The sequence below is a fragment of the Erpetoichthys calabaricus genome, chromosome 2, assembly GCF_900747795.2.
Source record: "Erpetoichthys calabaricus chromosome 2, fErpCal1.3, whole genome shotgun sequence".
Lineage (NCBI taxonomy): Eukaryota > Metazoa > Chordata > Cladistia > Polypteriformes > Polypteridae > Erpetoichthys > Erpetoichthys calabaricus.
In genome coordinates, this window is record NC_041395.2 from 8,398,224 (window position 1) to 8,413,026 (window position 14,803).

General features: G+C 42.5%; 1 protein-coding gene across 2 annotated transcripts in view; it reads right to left on the bottom strand.

Moving 5' to 3' along the window:
* Positions 1-679: 679 nt before the first annotated feature.
* Positions 680-14,803, bottom strand: part of cd44b (CD44 molecule (Indian blood group) b) — a 152,596-nt gene continuing 138,472 nt past the window's right edge. Inside the window, exon 10 of one of the 2 annotated variants that reach the window (XM_051923614.1) lies at positions 680-2,557. In XM_051923614.1, the coding sequence (XP_051779574.1) occupies positions 2,368-2,557 (190 nt within the window). In that variant the 3' untranslated portion in view covers positions 680-2,367. The remainder of the gene's footprint in view (positions 2,558-14,803) is intronic. The other variant, XM_051923615.1, reaches the window with a different exon arrangement.

Consider the following 14,803-nt stretch of genomic DNA (forward strand, 5'->3'; position numbering starts at 1 on the left):
AACGAGAATCATTAGACTCTTTCTCGGCTGGCGATGCATTCAAGAATCAAATGAATGATAATCGTTAGACTCATTCTCGGGTAGTGACGCGTTCATGAGTCAAATGAACGAGAATCATTAGACTCATTCTCGACTGGCGACACGTTCACGAATCAAATGAATGAGAATTGTTAGACTCATTCTCGGGTAGTGACTCATTTATCGATCAAATTAGTCGAGACTCATGAGTCAGGCAGCTCTTGCTAGAGCGCATTACACATCCACCAGTATGCAGCGTCAGTGAAACGAAAAGTTATGTCACACAGGACACGCATGCGCGTTAGCACTAGTCCCATTGAGCTGCACTGAACAGATTTGTTTGTGCTCATGAATTCTTTCATACTTTATGATTCACTGAAATGAGTTGTCCAAAAAAGAACTAATCATTCAAGAGTGGCCTATCTCTATAGTTGAGGTCAATCAATCCAAAGAAGAGCGTTTTGTGGGAGTCAATTGGCCAGCTTGGCAACTCAGCGATTGGCTGCTAAGTAGGAGGTGTGAGGGATCTCCTCTGAGCCCAGCTAGGCTCCCAATTATCTGACGTAAGCCGTTTTTTCCTTTTTAATGGAAGGCTGGTCTTTTATCCCAATTTGTTGTGGTTAGCTGGGTAAGAGCCCCTTGTTTTTTTGTTTTTTTTCGATTTCATTTTTGAGAGTGGCACAGTGTGGGTTATTTTTCTGCGTGTAGTTGGTTCTGCGTTCCCCACTGGTGCGTATTGATCACAGCTTGACACAATTTGTGGTTTACCCGTCACCTTCTGTCTCCTGTCTATGGCATATTTTGCGGGCCAGCTGTACTTAAGGCTCTTTTGTTGATTTCATGAGTGAGTTTGAATCTCATACAGAAAGCCTTCAAGACACTCTAATAAAAGATGGCGCACGTGTAACTTTGTTTTTATGGAGTATTTAATTATATAATACACGTTGTTCTATCTTAACCTCATTCTCGATTTTATAAGGCAATATAAACCTTATGATTCACAATTCCCAGGTCAAAGAGGCTGATTACATAAAATTTGCTGGAGATTCCACATCCAAAAAAACTTTAGTTAGAAATAAACACAAGTAAATTAAAACAAACAAGCCCCATCCATGCCCACAGAGACTCCATTCAGGTGCAGCTTCCCTATCCAGACGGAGATAGAAATCCGTGTAAAACTCTAAGTAGAAAAACAAAAAAACACAAGGGCGTCCAACCCACATTTGTTTTATATTTTCATATAATATCTAGAAAGCTTTGAGAATAAAGCTGACGGCTGCATTATAAAAACAACATGACACAATATTGTACTAATTACCCAATTATTAACAGCTATAAAAAGCAGCGGAATGTGATTTTATACAACAGTAAATTCTCTTTCAATAATTTACAAAATCATGAATTTTAAAAAATACAAAAACAAACCAATATAAAGAAAAGTGTGGATTGAGGAAAAGAAGTGTATTCTGATATTTTCCGGCAGACAAGCGCCCCCTTGTGGACGGCGCTCCGCTGGCAGGTGGATGGATGAGTGAAATGCGTTTTTGATTAAATGACTTACGGTACAAATCCACAGGCACTTGGAGGACACAGGCAGCAAACGTTAACACAAAAAAACAAGTCAACGCTCACTGCAAGATTCACCCTGACCGACTAACGATGCCACGGCGCGTACAATCAGCGGGAGTCTTGAAATGATGAGCCGAAATGAATTTTGTGAGGACCATCACTAATGACCATTCATCTTTGTAAGGCGCATCTTTGTAACACTTGGGGGTACCACGTATCAAGGAAATTTGGACTTAGAATCTCATTTTCCGATACTCTGGATCAACACTGTGACTTATCCACCCCAAAAAAGGTGAAACCGGCAGTGAGGTTTTGACAATGACGTGCGAGCAGCAGATGGACAGACATTGTGTATCTATAGATTAGTCTGTAATGGAAAGAGCAGGCGCAGGAAAAGTGTGGCTGCTGGGACGAGAGGATGTCTCTCTCGGGTAGGCGGACGTCTTTCAGATGGCACCCTCGGTAGATTTTTCCGCTTTCTCTGGACTTGATAAGCGAAGTCGTGTCATGTCGGATAAAAAACACAAGAGCGATAGCGATGCCAGGAATGTCGTGAAAGGTTTTTCAAACATTTTGGTTAACAGTCCAGGGTCCTGCTTTTCTGCAAGCCGCATAAAAGAAGGTCGGTGGGATAATTGCTTGGCTGGGCGCCTCTATAATATCTTGCCTTGAACTCTATAGCCCCCCCCCCCTCCCCTTACCAACAGCACCCCCCACAAGCTGTTTCAGTTCCACTGTAGCGCGGTGACACGTCACCACCCGATGGGCGAGTCCACACCACTACACCTTCTCAGCTTGCTCATCGAGTGTTATGTCTGTGAAGTCTTCATTTGTGCCTCCGTTCTCCATTGCTTTCTCTTGGTTCATCAGACGGACCATTTCCTGCTCCTTTTCATTCTGGGGTGTCCCCTCTTTATTGCCCTGAGCAGGTTTGCCAGAGATCACCAGCTTCTGCTTCTTTCCATGGTACCTAAAAGTGAAGAAACATGAATGAGAGTTTCATCTCTTTGATGACTCGTTCTTGGCGGCAGGTCATTTGTAAGTGGAGTTAGCGTTGGGCCGTGTCAGCGTGCCTCCGCCAAGGTTATTTCCACACTGAAAAGAAAAGAAGGTTAAAGAACACAACGTTTCAGCTGTATAGTGTGAACCAGGGTCCAATGTGCACCTAGCATGTGTCCGAGCTTATGCTTTGTCACACACGCGCGATTAGGGGACAACTAAAAGGCTTGAATAAATGTAATTCGATGCTTGACCAGGGGGCGGTGAAGTGCACTGATTCTCTCTCTCAATTCCTTGCAGACCATTCTCGGGAAGTCCCGCCCAGTTCTGGGACAACCAATGATGTCACTTCTGGTTCTGGCCCTGATGACATCACTTCCTCTACCTGCACTTAAAGGCTGCCATTTTAAGGCAGCAAGTCATTTCTGTTTTGGACTCAGTCGTGTGAACATCTCTGTTCTTTTTGATCGTTTCTTCAACTGGGAAATATTATATGGATGGCTGCCCCAAACCTTTACAATGACTCTTTGTCGTTCTTAAAAACTGATGCTCTGTTCTTTTATCATTTACTATGATAAAATACATCCATCCATCCATCCATTCTCCAACCCGCTGAATCTGAACACAGGGCCACGGGGGTCCGCTGGAGCCAATCCCAGCCAACACAGGGCACAAGGCAGGGAACCAATCCCAGGCAGGGTGCCAACCCACCGCAGGAAACACACAAACACACCCACACACCAGGGACAATTTAGAATCACCAATCCACCTAACCTGCATGTCTTTGGACTGTGGGAGGAAACCCACGCAGACACGGGGAGAACATGCAAACTCCACGCAGGGTGGACCCGGGAAGCGAACCCGGGTCTCCTAACTGCGAGGCAGCAGCGCTACCACTGTGCCACCGTGCCGCCCTATAAAATACATTTTTTATATATATTTTATACAGGGTGGCACATGAAAAACCAAACCATCTCTGACTCCAACGTCGACGTACGTTTCTTAGCCTGTACACGAAATGAGCAACGGGGCCCTATTCTTTTTGCGGTTTGCAACTGACCCAATCTTACGCCACTTCTTCACCAATTCATGAATTCTGCTCTTTACTGGTAGGTTTACAGCAGGAAACTTCTGTCCCACGTTTCCTTAAAAGAATCGGTAGACACATACGCCTCCACTTTTCCAATCCTCTGTTGCAGAGAATACGTCTTCCGGATCTCTTTCACGCATGTCTGTACCCACTGGCTCACAGCTTCCTTACTAATGTACAGCTGGGGCTGCTGACCTCGTTGTCGCGACAGCACCTGCCTGTATAATAGCTCGAGCCAACCGGACGGAGATGGTTCGGTTATTCGTGTGCCACCCTTGATAGCCACTTAAGAGATTTTATGGCTTAATCATTTTTCTATATTTTCGCTTAGTACTAAGTTTCCTGTTTTTGTACCCAGCTGGGTCATAAAGAATTAGGTCTTTGTCTTATTGTTCAAAACCGGATAGGGGAATTCACACGTCTCCTAAAATAAGAATAAAAATAATATATTTAAAATAATATATATATTAAAAAATACTTTTTAAAAACCACATTTATATTAAATTATAAAGTGTACTAAAAAGTAAAAAATACGTCTCTCATACATCACTCGTAAAATAAAAGTGGGCACTTTTGCTAAGATTTTAAGAAGTGTTTTAGGAATGTTGATTGATGAAAAGCGTCCACGCTTTTATTTTACGAGTGATGTATGAGAGACTTATTTTTTACTTTTTAGTACACTTTTTAATTTAATATAAGTGTGGTTTTTAAAAAGTATTTTTTATATACAGTGCATCCAGAAAGTATTCCCAGCGCATCATCACTTTTTCCACATTTTGTTATGTTACAGCCTTATTCCAAAGTGGATTAAATTCATTTTTTTCCTCAGAATTCTACACACAACACCCCATAATGACAACGTGAACAAAGTTTACTTGAGGTTTGTGCAAATTTATTAAAAATAAAAAAACTGAGAAATCCCATGTCCATAAGTATTCACAGCCTTTGCCATGAAGCTCCAAATTGAGCTCAGGTGCCTCCTGTTTCCCCTGATCATCTTTGAGATGTTTCTGCAGCTTCATTGGAGTCCACCTGTGGTAAATTCAGTTGACTGGACATGATTTGGAAAGGCACACACCTGTCTATAGAAGGTCCCACAGTTGACAGTTCATGTCAGAGCACAAACCAAGCATGAAGTCAAAGGAATTGTCTGTAGACCTCCGAGACAGGATTGTCTCGATTCACAAATCTGGGGAAGGTTACAGAAAATTTTCTGCTGCTTTGAATGACCCAATGAGCACAGTGGCCTCCATCATCCGTAAGTGGAACAAGTTCAAAACCACCAGGACTCTTCCTAGAGCTGGCCGGCCATCTAAACTGAGCGATCAGGGGAGAAGGGCCTTAGTCAGGGAGGTGACCAAGAACCCGATGGTCACTCTGTCAGAGCTCCAGAGGTCCTCTGTGGAGAGAGGAGAACCTTCCAGAAGGACAACCATCTCTGCAGCAATCCACCAATCAGGCCTGTATGGTAGAGTGGCCAGACGGAAGCCCCTCCTTAGTAAAAGGCACATGGCAGCCCGCCTGGAGTTTGCCAAAAGGCACCTGAAGGACTCTCAGACCATGAGAAAGAAAATTCTCTGGTCTGATGAGACAAAGATTGAACTCTTTGGTGTGAATGCCAGGCGTCACGTTTGGAGGAAACCTGGCACCGCTCATCACCAGGCCAATACCATCCCTACAGTGAAGCATGGTGGTGGCAGCATCATGCTGTGGGGATGTTTTTCAGCGGCAGGGACTGGGAGACTAGTCAGGATAAAGGGAAAGATGACTGCAGCAATGTACAGAGACATCCTGGATGAAAACCTGCTCCAGAGCGCTCTTGACCTCAGACTGGGGCGACGGTTCATCTTTCAGCAGGACAACGACCCTAAGCACACAGCCAAAATATCAAACGAGTGGCTTCAGGACAACTCTATGAATGTCCTTGAGTGGCCCAGCCAGAGCCCAGACTTGAATCTGATTGAACATCTCTGGAGAGATCTTAAAATGGCTGTGCACCGACGCTTCCCATCCAGTCTGATGGAGCTTGAGAGGTGCTGCAAAGAGGAATGGGCCAAACTGGCCAAGGATAGGTGTGCCAAGCTTGTGGCATCATATTCAACAAGACTTGAGGTTGTAATTGCTGCCAAAGGGGCATCGACAAAGTATTGAGCAAAGGCTGTGAATACTTATGGACATGGGATTTCTCAGTTTGTTTATTTTTAACAAATTTGCAAAAACCTCAAGTAAACTTTTTTTCACGTTGTCATTATGGGGTGTTGTGTGCAGAATTCTGAGGAAAAAAATGAATTTAATCCATTTTGGAATAAGGCTGTAACATAACAAAATGTGGAGAAAGTGATGCGCTGTGAATACTTTCTGGATGCACTGTACATATTATTTTCAACTTTTTCATCTTGGGTTTGTTTTAGTATAATTTTGTAATCAATATTTTAACACTTCCTTTAATATTTCTATCCATTACTAGTGGCATCTATTGGTGAAATCTTGAGCTATTCTTCATATGAAAATTTCACTTCTTAATTAACATGGATTAATTGATCAATTTGTGAAACTAATTATTGGTTCATGTATTATCATCAGCAGTGAGCAAGTGTGCAAAATTTCAAGTCATTTGGACAATAGGAAGTGGGTTAAATATCGATTTGTACCAGACAACAAACAGGTGAAGTTAAAATAAGCATGGTAATAATAATAAAAAAATGCGTACACCCTAAGCGAACAGGACTATCCATCCAATTGTGGTTATTTAAGATATCAACGTTTGTCACGTCACGTTAGCAACGGGGTGTAACCAATCACGTTAAAAGTCTTCTGATTGTGTAATGAATTCCTCTTTTGAGTAGTGACCTACCTAATCAATGGATTGTATAAATATAGCACAGAGGACGCTTTTTTCTATGCAAAAACACTAATATTTTCACAATGGCCTTTATTAGGTAATGTAAATAGAGGAAAGGCAGGAACAAAATCAGGGCAGATGAAAGGAGAAGAGGTGACATTAAATGAGAAAAAGCTGGCATTAGAGGTTAATGAGTGGAGAACTGAAAAAGTCAGTCTGTCTTTAACACCAGTAGAACTTTCACGTCCACCGACTCCCACACTTGTCTTCCCTATGGCTCCTTCCATCCTTAGAATCCTAAAAACTCTCTTTCATACTCCCTTACACTCCACCTCCTCTGCAGCAATGAGTCCGACTTCTGTAATGAGACACTCAGAATGAGGAGCTTCTCTTATTGACAGTGGATACCCTTCTCATTTTGTGGACAGGACCCTCAATCAAGCCAGGAGGATTAACCTTCTTTAAGAGAAATCACAATAATGAAACCCACTGGTCTTCCCATTTCACCGTACACCTCAGTCTCTCACACGGGTCATTAAAACAGCATTATCCGAATTTTGCTGACTGATCCTTCTAATGATCTCCTTCCGTTTAGCACCTGACTTACACAAATGTGCCGTCCACAGTTCACATCACAGTGGAGAGCCACAGTACCCTCCAGAGAATTTGAGTTACAGAATAACAGAAACAGATGTGTCACTGGCAAATATGTCACCAGTAATAGTCTTGAGTATGGTCCCCTCTGGCAAGTCTAGTATTAAACCAGGCGCCCATCAGTCTACACTCCAAAACCCATAATGACAACGTGAAAACATGTTTTCAGGAAGGTTGGAAAATTTAGTAAAAGTCAAATTGATATCTCCCTTTCCTAGACGTTGTCACACACGTGCGCATGGGAAGCAGTCTAAGGGTATAAGGTGGGAGTAAAACGCAGAGTCTGGGGTTAACTCATTGCACTAATGCTCCCTCTTCCATGGACCTCCAGAACGAAAGTCCACTTAAAATTCCTCCCTGGTCTGGCAGCATTTCACACCCCTATCGACTTCACTTCCGCCTGAAGACCTTCCTCTTCGACTATAAAACCTGAGCATTCCTCTTCTTTAGCAGTCTTTGTTCGGACTCGTTTTGAAGTGTTTTGGTTTAAGAAACCTACACTATACGGGGAGGAATCCCCAAATCTTCATTTTGCTTTTTGTCTCTTATTCTGTTCACTTTGTCATTATGCGTTATTGAGCGTAGACTGATGGACAAAAATCTCTAATTAAAAATGAAATCTGTAACACAATAAAGTGTGCAGAAAATCAAGGGGTCTGAATACTTTAGGAATCCAATGTACGTTCATGAGCTATAAGAGGAAACTGAATCGTCAGAAATGCCCCTGTGGACATGGGGAGCACATAGAAACTTCACAGTCGTTCAATATCTGACATGTTCATTAGGATTCTGGGGTTGTAAGGTAACAACATTAACCAGTGGGCCTAAAATGTCCTCTTAACAGTATAAAACAGTACAGGATCTTCTTCTTCTTGTTCTTCATCATCATCTTTTCTCACTTCAGTGTGGGGTCGATGTGGTTGATCAACCTTCTCCAAACAGCTCAGTCCTGCACCCCTTCCCTAGTCAGGCCCTTTTCTTTCAGATCTTCTTTTTCTTTCTTTTTCCACCTCCACTTTGACCTCCCTCACTTTCTCTTCCTCTGGACTTCCATTCCCATCACTCATTTGCCCACGTGTTCATTGTCCATACCCCTTCAATCTACTTTTGTGTACTTTCTTAGATGTCCCTCATATGTTGTTGTACCTATGATTGTCTCATGTATTATTCTGTCCTTTTTTGTAAATCCACACATCCATCTCCACATTCTAAGTTCTACCACATCTGCCTATGTCTCAGTTCATTGCTGGTCTTACCACTGTCTTAAAAACATGACCTTTAACCTTTTCCTTAATCATTCGATCACACAATCCCCCTGATACCTTCTTCCAAGTGTTCCATCCACACTGCACACTGTGGGTTATTTATGCGTCTAGTCTTCCATCCTGGGTTACCACTGATCCTAGATATTTAACCTTCTCCACTCATATTCAGCAGCTCTCCCTACAGGCTAACTTCTGAATTCTGATCATCATTAAAAATCAGATATTCTTTCATCTTCATATTTATCTTCAACCCTCTGTCTTCCAATGCCCTTTTCCAGTCTTTCATCTTCTTCTTTCCTGGGGCTACACAGCACAATGTCATCAGCACAAGGCCTGCAACGGGGGGGTTGGTCTTTTATCCAACGAATCAACACATCCATAACCAGATCAAAGACATCAGGACTTCAAGAAGATCTCTGGTGCAGACCAACTTGAAATGGAATCTTGTCTGTAATACCAAGATTACTTTTAAATCAGGGGTGGATCTACCATCAGAACCCTCTTGATTTGTGTTCAGTGGCCTGTGACAGCAAGGCCCCTGTAAATTAGAACTGGGGAACTCCTCCTCTCCTGCGTCTTCAGCCAAATGAGCCTCCACATGCCAAAATGACTGCTGCTCGATAAAATGATTGAGACTCCGCAGGCCAAAAGCTTCTTCTTCTTCTTCTCGGCTGTTCCTGTTTGATGTTGCCACAGTGGATCAACTTTTTCCATATCTTCCTGTCCTCTTCATCTTGCTCTGTCACACTAATCACCTCCATGTCCTCTCTCAACACATCCATAAACCTCCACTTAAAACCTTCCTCTTTTTCTCTTGTCTGGCAGCTCTATCCTTAACATCCTTCTCCCAATGTACTCAACATCTCTCCTCTGCACATGTCCAAACCAAAGCAATCTCGCCACTCTGAATTTGTCTCTCAACTTGAGCTGACCCTCTAATGTCCTCATTTCTAATCCTGTCCATCCTCGTCACACCCAATGCAAATCTTAGCATCTTTAACTCTGCCACCTCCAGCTCTGTCTCCTGCTTTCTGGTCAGTGCCACCATCTCCAACCCATATAACATAGCTGGTCTCATTACTGCCCTGTAGACCTTTCCTTTCACTCTTGCTGATACCCATCTGTCACAAATTACTCCTGGCACTCTTCTCCACCCATTCCACCCTGCCTGCACTCTCTTCTTAAACTCATCCTTAAACTTGAATCCTCACCATGCCACTGACCTCCCTCTCATTCACACACATGTATTCTGTCTTGTTCCTACTGACCTTCATTCCTCTCCTCTCCTCTCATATCTCCATCTCTGCAGGGTCTCCTCAACCTGCTCCCTACTATCGCTACAGATCACAATGTCATCAGCAGACATCACAGTCCACGGGGACTCCTGTCTAATCTCGTCTGTCAGCCTGTCCATCACCATTGCAAATAAGAAAGGGCTCAGAGCCAATCCCTGATGTCATCCCACCTCCATCACTCCTACTGCAGACCTCACCATTGTCACACTTCTCTCGTACATATCCTGTACAACTCTTACGTGCTTCTCTGCCACTCCCGACTTCCTCATACAATACCACAGCTCCTCTCTCCTCACCCTGTCAAATGCTTTCTGCAGGTCCACAAAGACACAATGCAACTCCTTCTGTCCTTCTCTATACTTCTCCATCAACATCAACTTTTATTTGTAAATAAGTTTTTTTTTGGTTAGCTAAACCACTCAAAGCATTAATCCAGTATGGAAGGGGTGATTTAGTTAATATAGGGAAGCGATTCGAGCTCCACGCGTCCCCATGGCTGGACTTTATTCCACCAGAGGTACGGCGGACTGCTGGGGGTTTTACCATCTCCTCTCTGTGGCCGAGACGGTGAAGGAGACACTGTAAACAAAAGTGGGGCATAAGGAGCGGCATACATGCTAACCCATACGGACTGGCTCTTCCCAGTCTCTTCCTCACGAACGCCAGGTCTCTCGCCAATAAGATGGACGAGATTTGGCTGAGGATCGCCTCATGTAGGGTGGACTGCTATGCGTCAATTCTTACCGAGACCTGGCTGGATAATAACATCCCAGACGCTGTGGTGGAGCTAGAGGGGCGCGCTCTGTTCCGGGCAGACAGGACTGCAGCTTCTGCTAAATGTAAAGGTGGAGGGCTGGCGCTGTACATTAATAAATCCTGGTGTACAGCTACAAACATTATTGGAACATACTGCTTCCCCGACTTGGAATATCTGGCAGTGAAATGCAGACCATTCAAGACGGTAAGAGAGTTCCACTCCATCCTAATAGTGGCTGTTTATATCCCACCGCGAGCTAACACTAAATTAGCATTGGAAGAGCTGTACTGCCTGATTAGCAGACAAATGAATGCCAATCCAGACGCGGCTCTGATTGTGGCTGGTGACTTTAATCATGTAGAATTAAAAGCCATGTTTCCCAAAATTCGAGGATTTATAAACTTTCCAACTAGAGACAATAGCATTCTGGATCATGTTTATTGCAACATCCCAGGAGCATACAAAGCTGTAGCAGCCCCACATCTGGGCACGTCGGACCACATCGCAGTGGAGCTGATCCCAGCCTATACGCCCATGATCGGCAAGATGAAACCGACTACCAGAACAGTACAGCCATGGACTGAGGAGGCATCTTCAGCATTACAGGACTGTTTTGAGCATACTGACTGGGAAGTGTTCAAAGAGGGCTCAGATCTACAGGGATACACATCATCTGTCCTATCCTAGAGGGGGGTTCCCAAACCTTTTCATATGACTGTATAGTGTATTGTGTATTTAAGTATTCTGCCTTGAAGTCGAGTCCTACCAACAAAAAATTCTGTTATGTATATGCATAATAACAATAATCAATTCTATCTATCTATCTATCTATCTATCTATCTATCTATCTATCTATCTATCTATCTATCTATCTATCTATCTATCTATCTATCTATCTATCTATCTATCTATCTATCTATCTATCTATCTATCTATCTATCTATCTATCTATCAAAAGCAAGAATGGGAAATACCATGCTGCCTTTAAACGGATGGGTGTTCACATGCTGCATTGTTAAAATTATGATCATCTCTCCGTTAAGGAGCTCGACTCATTAAGTCACCCAGGGTCCTGTGGGGGTCTTATTCTGGGTTTGTTTTACCCCGAGTCCTCACTCTATCATACGTATCCTGAACAATCCTCACATACTCGTCTGGTACTCCTTTCTCTCTCATGCATCTCCAGAGACACTTCATCATAAACCTTTTCCAAATCAATAAACACCATGCACAATTTTTTCTGATTAATCAATTTCGTAAAATAAAACAATACAGAATAAATACAGTAAATATTTAGAGGATCACAATCTTTCAGAGATCAACTCATTTTACAAGAAAAGCACTGTTGAATGAAAGGTAAAACTCAACAGGAGACAGGAAGATGTAATAAAGTTGTAGAATTTCTATTATCAAAACCCATGCAAAACATTAATCACCTGTAGTCAATCCTCAACTTTGCAGGGGTAACGCAGCTTGAAAATGGCACGGAAGTCAAAGACAAGTAATAGAAATAGGGGGATTAGGTTCCTGCAGCAAATTCACAAGCACTTTTCTGAATACTTTCCTCCTTTTTTGTGAATATAAAGAACCATCGATTCATTAACACCAAACTTGTGGCTTCCGACATTCAAGCACAAAGTTTATATAACACCTTTAACTTCTCATTGACTTTGTATGCTTTGGCTTAGAACCTGAAGAACTTGCATCACGCTTTAAAAGTAGAATTGCAACACAAAACATAAATATTTAAGAAAAACAATGAAAATTTACAACAAACATACAGGGAGCTGTTTACCCTACAAAAGTGAATTCGACCATTAAAGCTCCTAGTAGGATATTAGATGCTCCTCATACTTGCATGTATCAAGTGTCTCATTTTTTTCTCTAGTGCACACAAATATGATGTGCGTAGTAAAAATGAGGTTACTAATAAAATCATGTGAATGCTGCAAATTGCAAACGTTAAACGTGCAAATGTTGAGGATTGACTTGAAAATCCTATAAATCAACTAACACTAGAATCCCTGAAGCCTGCGAAAAAACTCGTAATCCTCGGCCAACTTAAATTCCTTATCACCTCTACCATCAGCGTCTTTTGTTTTGTAAATGTGTCGATCAGCACAAGCAGCAAGTAGCCTGCTATCCCATCCCCAACCGACAGAGCTGAAGTAAGTCACAAACTTCTCCCAGCTCAAGTCTCTTTATCGTGGTGCGAGTTGCCTGAGATTGTATGAGGTAAATAATATATCGTTATTTGGAACACATGTATTTTAGGCGTGTTCCGTGTCTACAACAATCTGAGTAAGTGTAGGATGATAGGAAATGCGAGGCAGGAAATGCTGAACAAATAACTAAAACAGAAACTTTTTTCATGTTATACTAATAATGACGTGAAGTGTATAATGTGTGAAGATTTTAGTCCAAATATCAAATAAACATGTACGCTTTTATTCAAGAATATAACCAAAGGAAAAAAAATCACTCAGTTTACATGTTGCTGTCAATGAGTTACAAACCCAAGCTCAGATGTCAATTGACAGGAAGTTGGTACGTATTCTTGGATGGTGCAGAGGTACAGTAAGAACTGCTGCCTTATAACCAATAAGTTCTGGGTTCGAGACTGGGCACTCCTTGTTTGGATTAGTGAGCTGCTATTATTATTACTATAATATAATAAAATCATACATTTGATTAGAGTCTAACACCCGGTGTAAATTTTGGTTCTTGTAAAAGTTAATGCTTGTTTTTTATTATTCAGTGTTATTCTTTCAGTGATGTTCGCATGTGTGTAAATGAGAGGGAGGTCAGTGGAATGGTGAGGATGAGGGGAGTAGAGTTGGCGAAGGTGGATGGGTTTAAATACTTGGGATCAACAGTACAGAGTAATGAGGATTGTGGAAGAGAAGTGAAAAAGAGAGTGCAGGCAGGGTGGAGTGGGTGGAGAAGAGTGTCAGGAGTGATTTGTGACAGATGGGTATCAGCAAGAGTGAAAGGGAAGGTCTACAGGATGGTAGTGAGACCAGCTATGTTATATGGGTTGGAGACGGTGGCACAGGAGACAGAGCTGGAGGTGGCAGAGTTAAAGATGCTAAGATTTGCACTGGGTGTAACGAGGATGGACAGGATTAGAAATGAGGACATCAGAAGGTCAGCTCAAGTTGTATGGTTGGGAGACAAAGTCAGAAAGGCGAGATTGCTTTGGTTTGAACATGTGCAGAGGAGAGATGAGGGGTATATCGGGAGAAGGGTGATAAGGATAGAGCTGCCAGGGAAGAGGAGAAGAGGAAGGCCTAAGAGAAGGTTTATGGATGTGGTGAGAGAGGACATGCAGGTGATGGGTGTAACAGAGCAAGATGACGAGGTCAGAAAGATATGGAAGAAGATGATCCGCTGTGGCAACCTCTAACGGGAGCAGCCAAAAGAAGAAGAAGAAGATTCTCTCAGTGATGTTCACGTGGTACAACGAACTTGCCTCTCCCTCTCTTGAGTTGACGGTGTATATCTCCACTCTTTTCATAAGAGCAGCGATGACCACAGTTGGTAATGCTCAGAATTATTTGTTGTACCGGCAATCAAATATATGATGTCCCATAACCGCTATCAGACTACCATGCGGCATTTGCACTTTGACAACAAAGACACCCATTCAGAACGTGTGAAAAACGACAGATTTGCTGAGATTTTGGACATCTTGCAATGTTTTGTTGAGACCTGAGTTTTGAGTTACAACCCAAGTGTAAAGACTTTCTGAGTCTATGGTCATAAAGCTTATGGAACTGTTTCTGGACAACGGCAGAGCCGTAACAACAGACGGCTTCTTCACATCGCTTTTGCTGGCTGATAGACTGCTGCACAGCGACGCAACTCTGCTTGACACCATAAAGTAAAATGGGACTTCCACCTGCAGCTATAATCACTTTAGAACACGATCAATTCGCCAAGCTAGTATTTAGATCTGGCAGTGCCATGCTGATGGTGTATCAAATCAAATGCATGTTTTTATTATATTATAGTAATAATAATATCTTGAATCGCATTTCCTTTCATCCTACACTTACACAGATTGTTGTAGACATGGAACACGCCGGAAATGCATGAGCTCCAAATAACGATATATTATCTACCATACTCCAGGCACCTCACACCCAGATAAACACACTTGAACTGGGAGAACTTTTTGCCCAAATTGAGCTTCAACGGTTTAGGGGGATAGCAGGCTGCTTGCTGCTTGTGCTGATCAACACATTTACAACACAAAAGACGCTGATGGTTGAGGTGTGAAGTAATTTAAGGTAGCCTGGGATTATGAGTTTT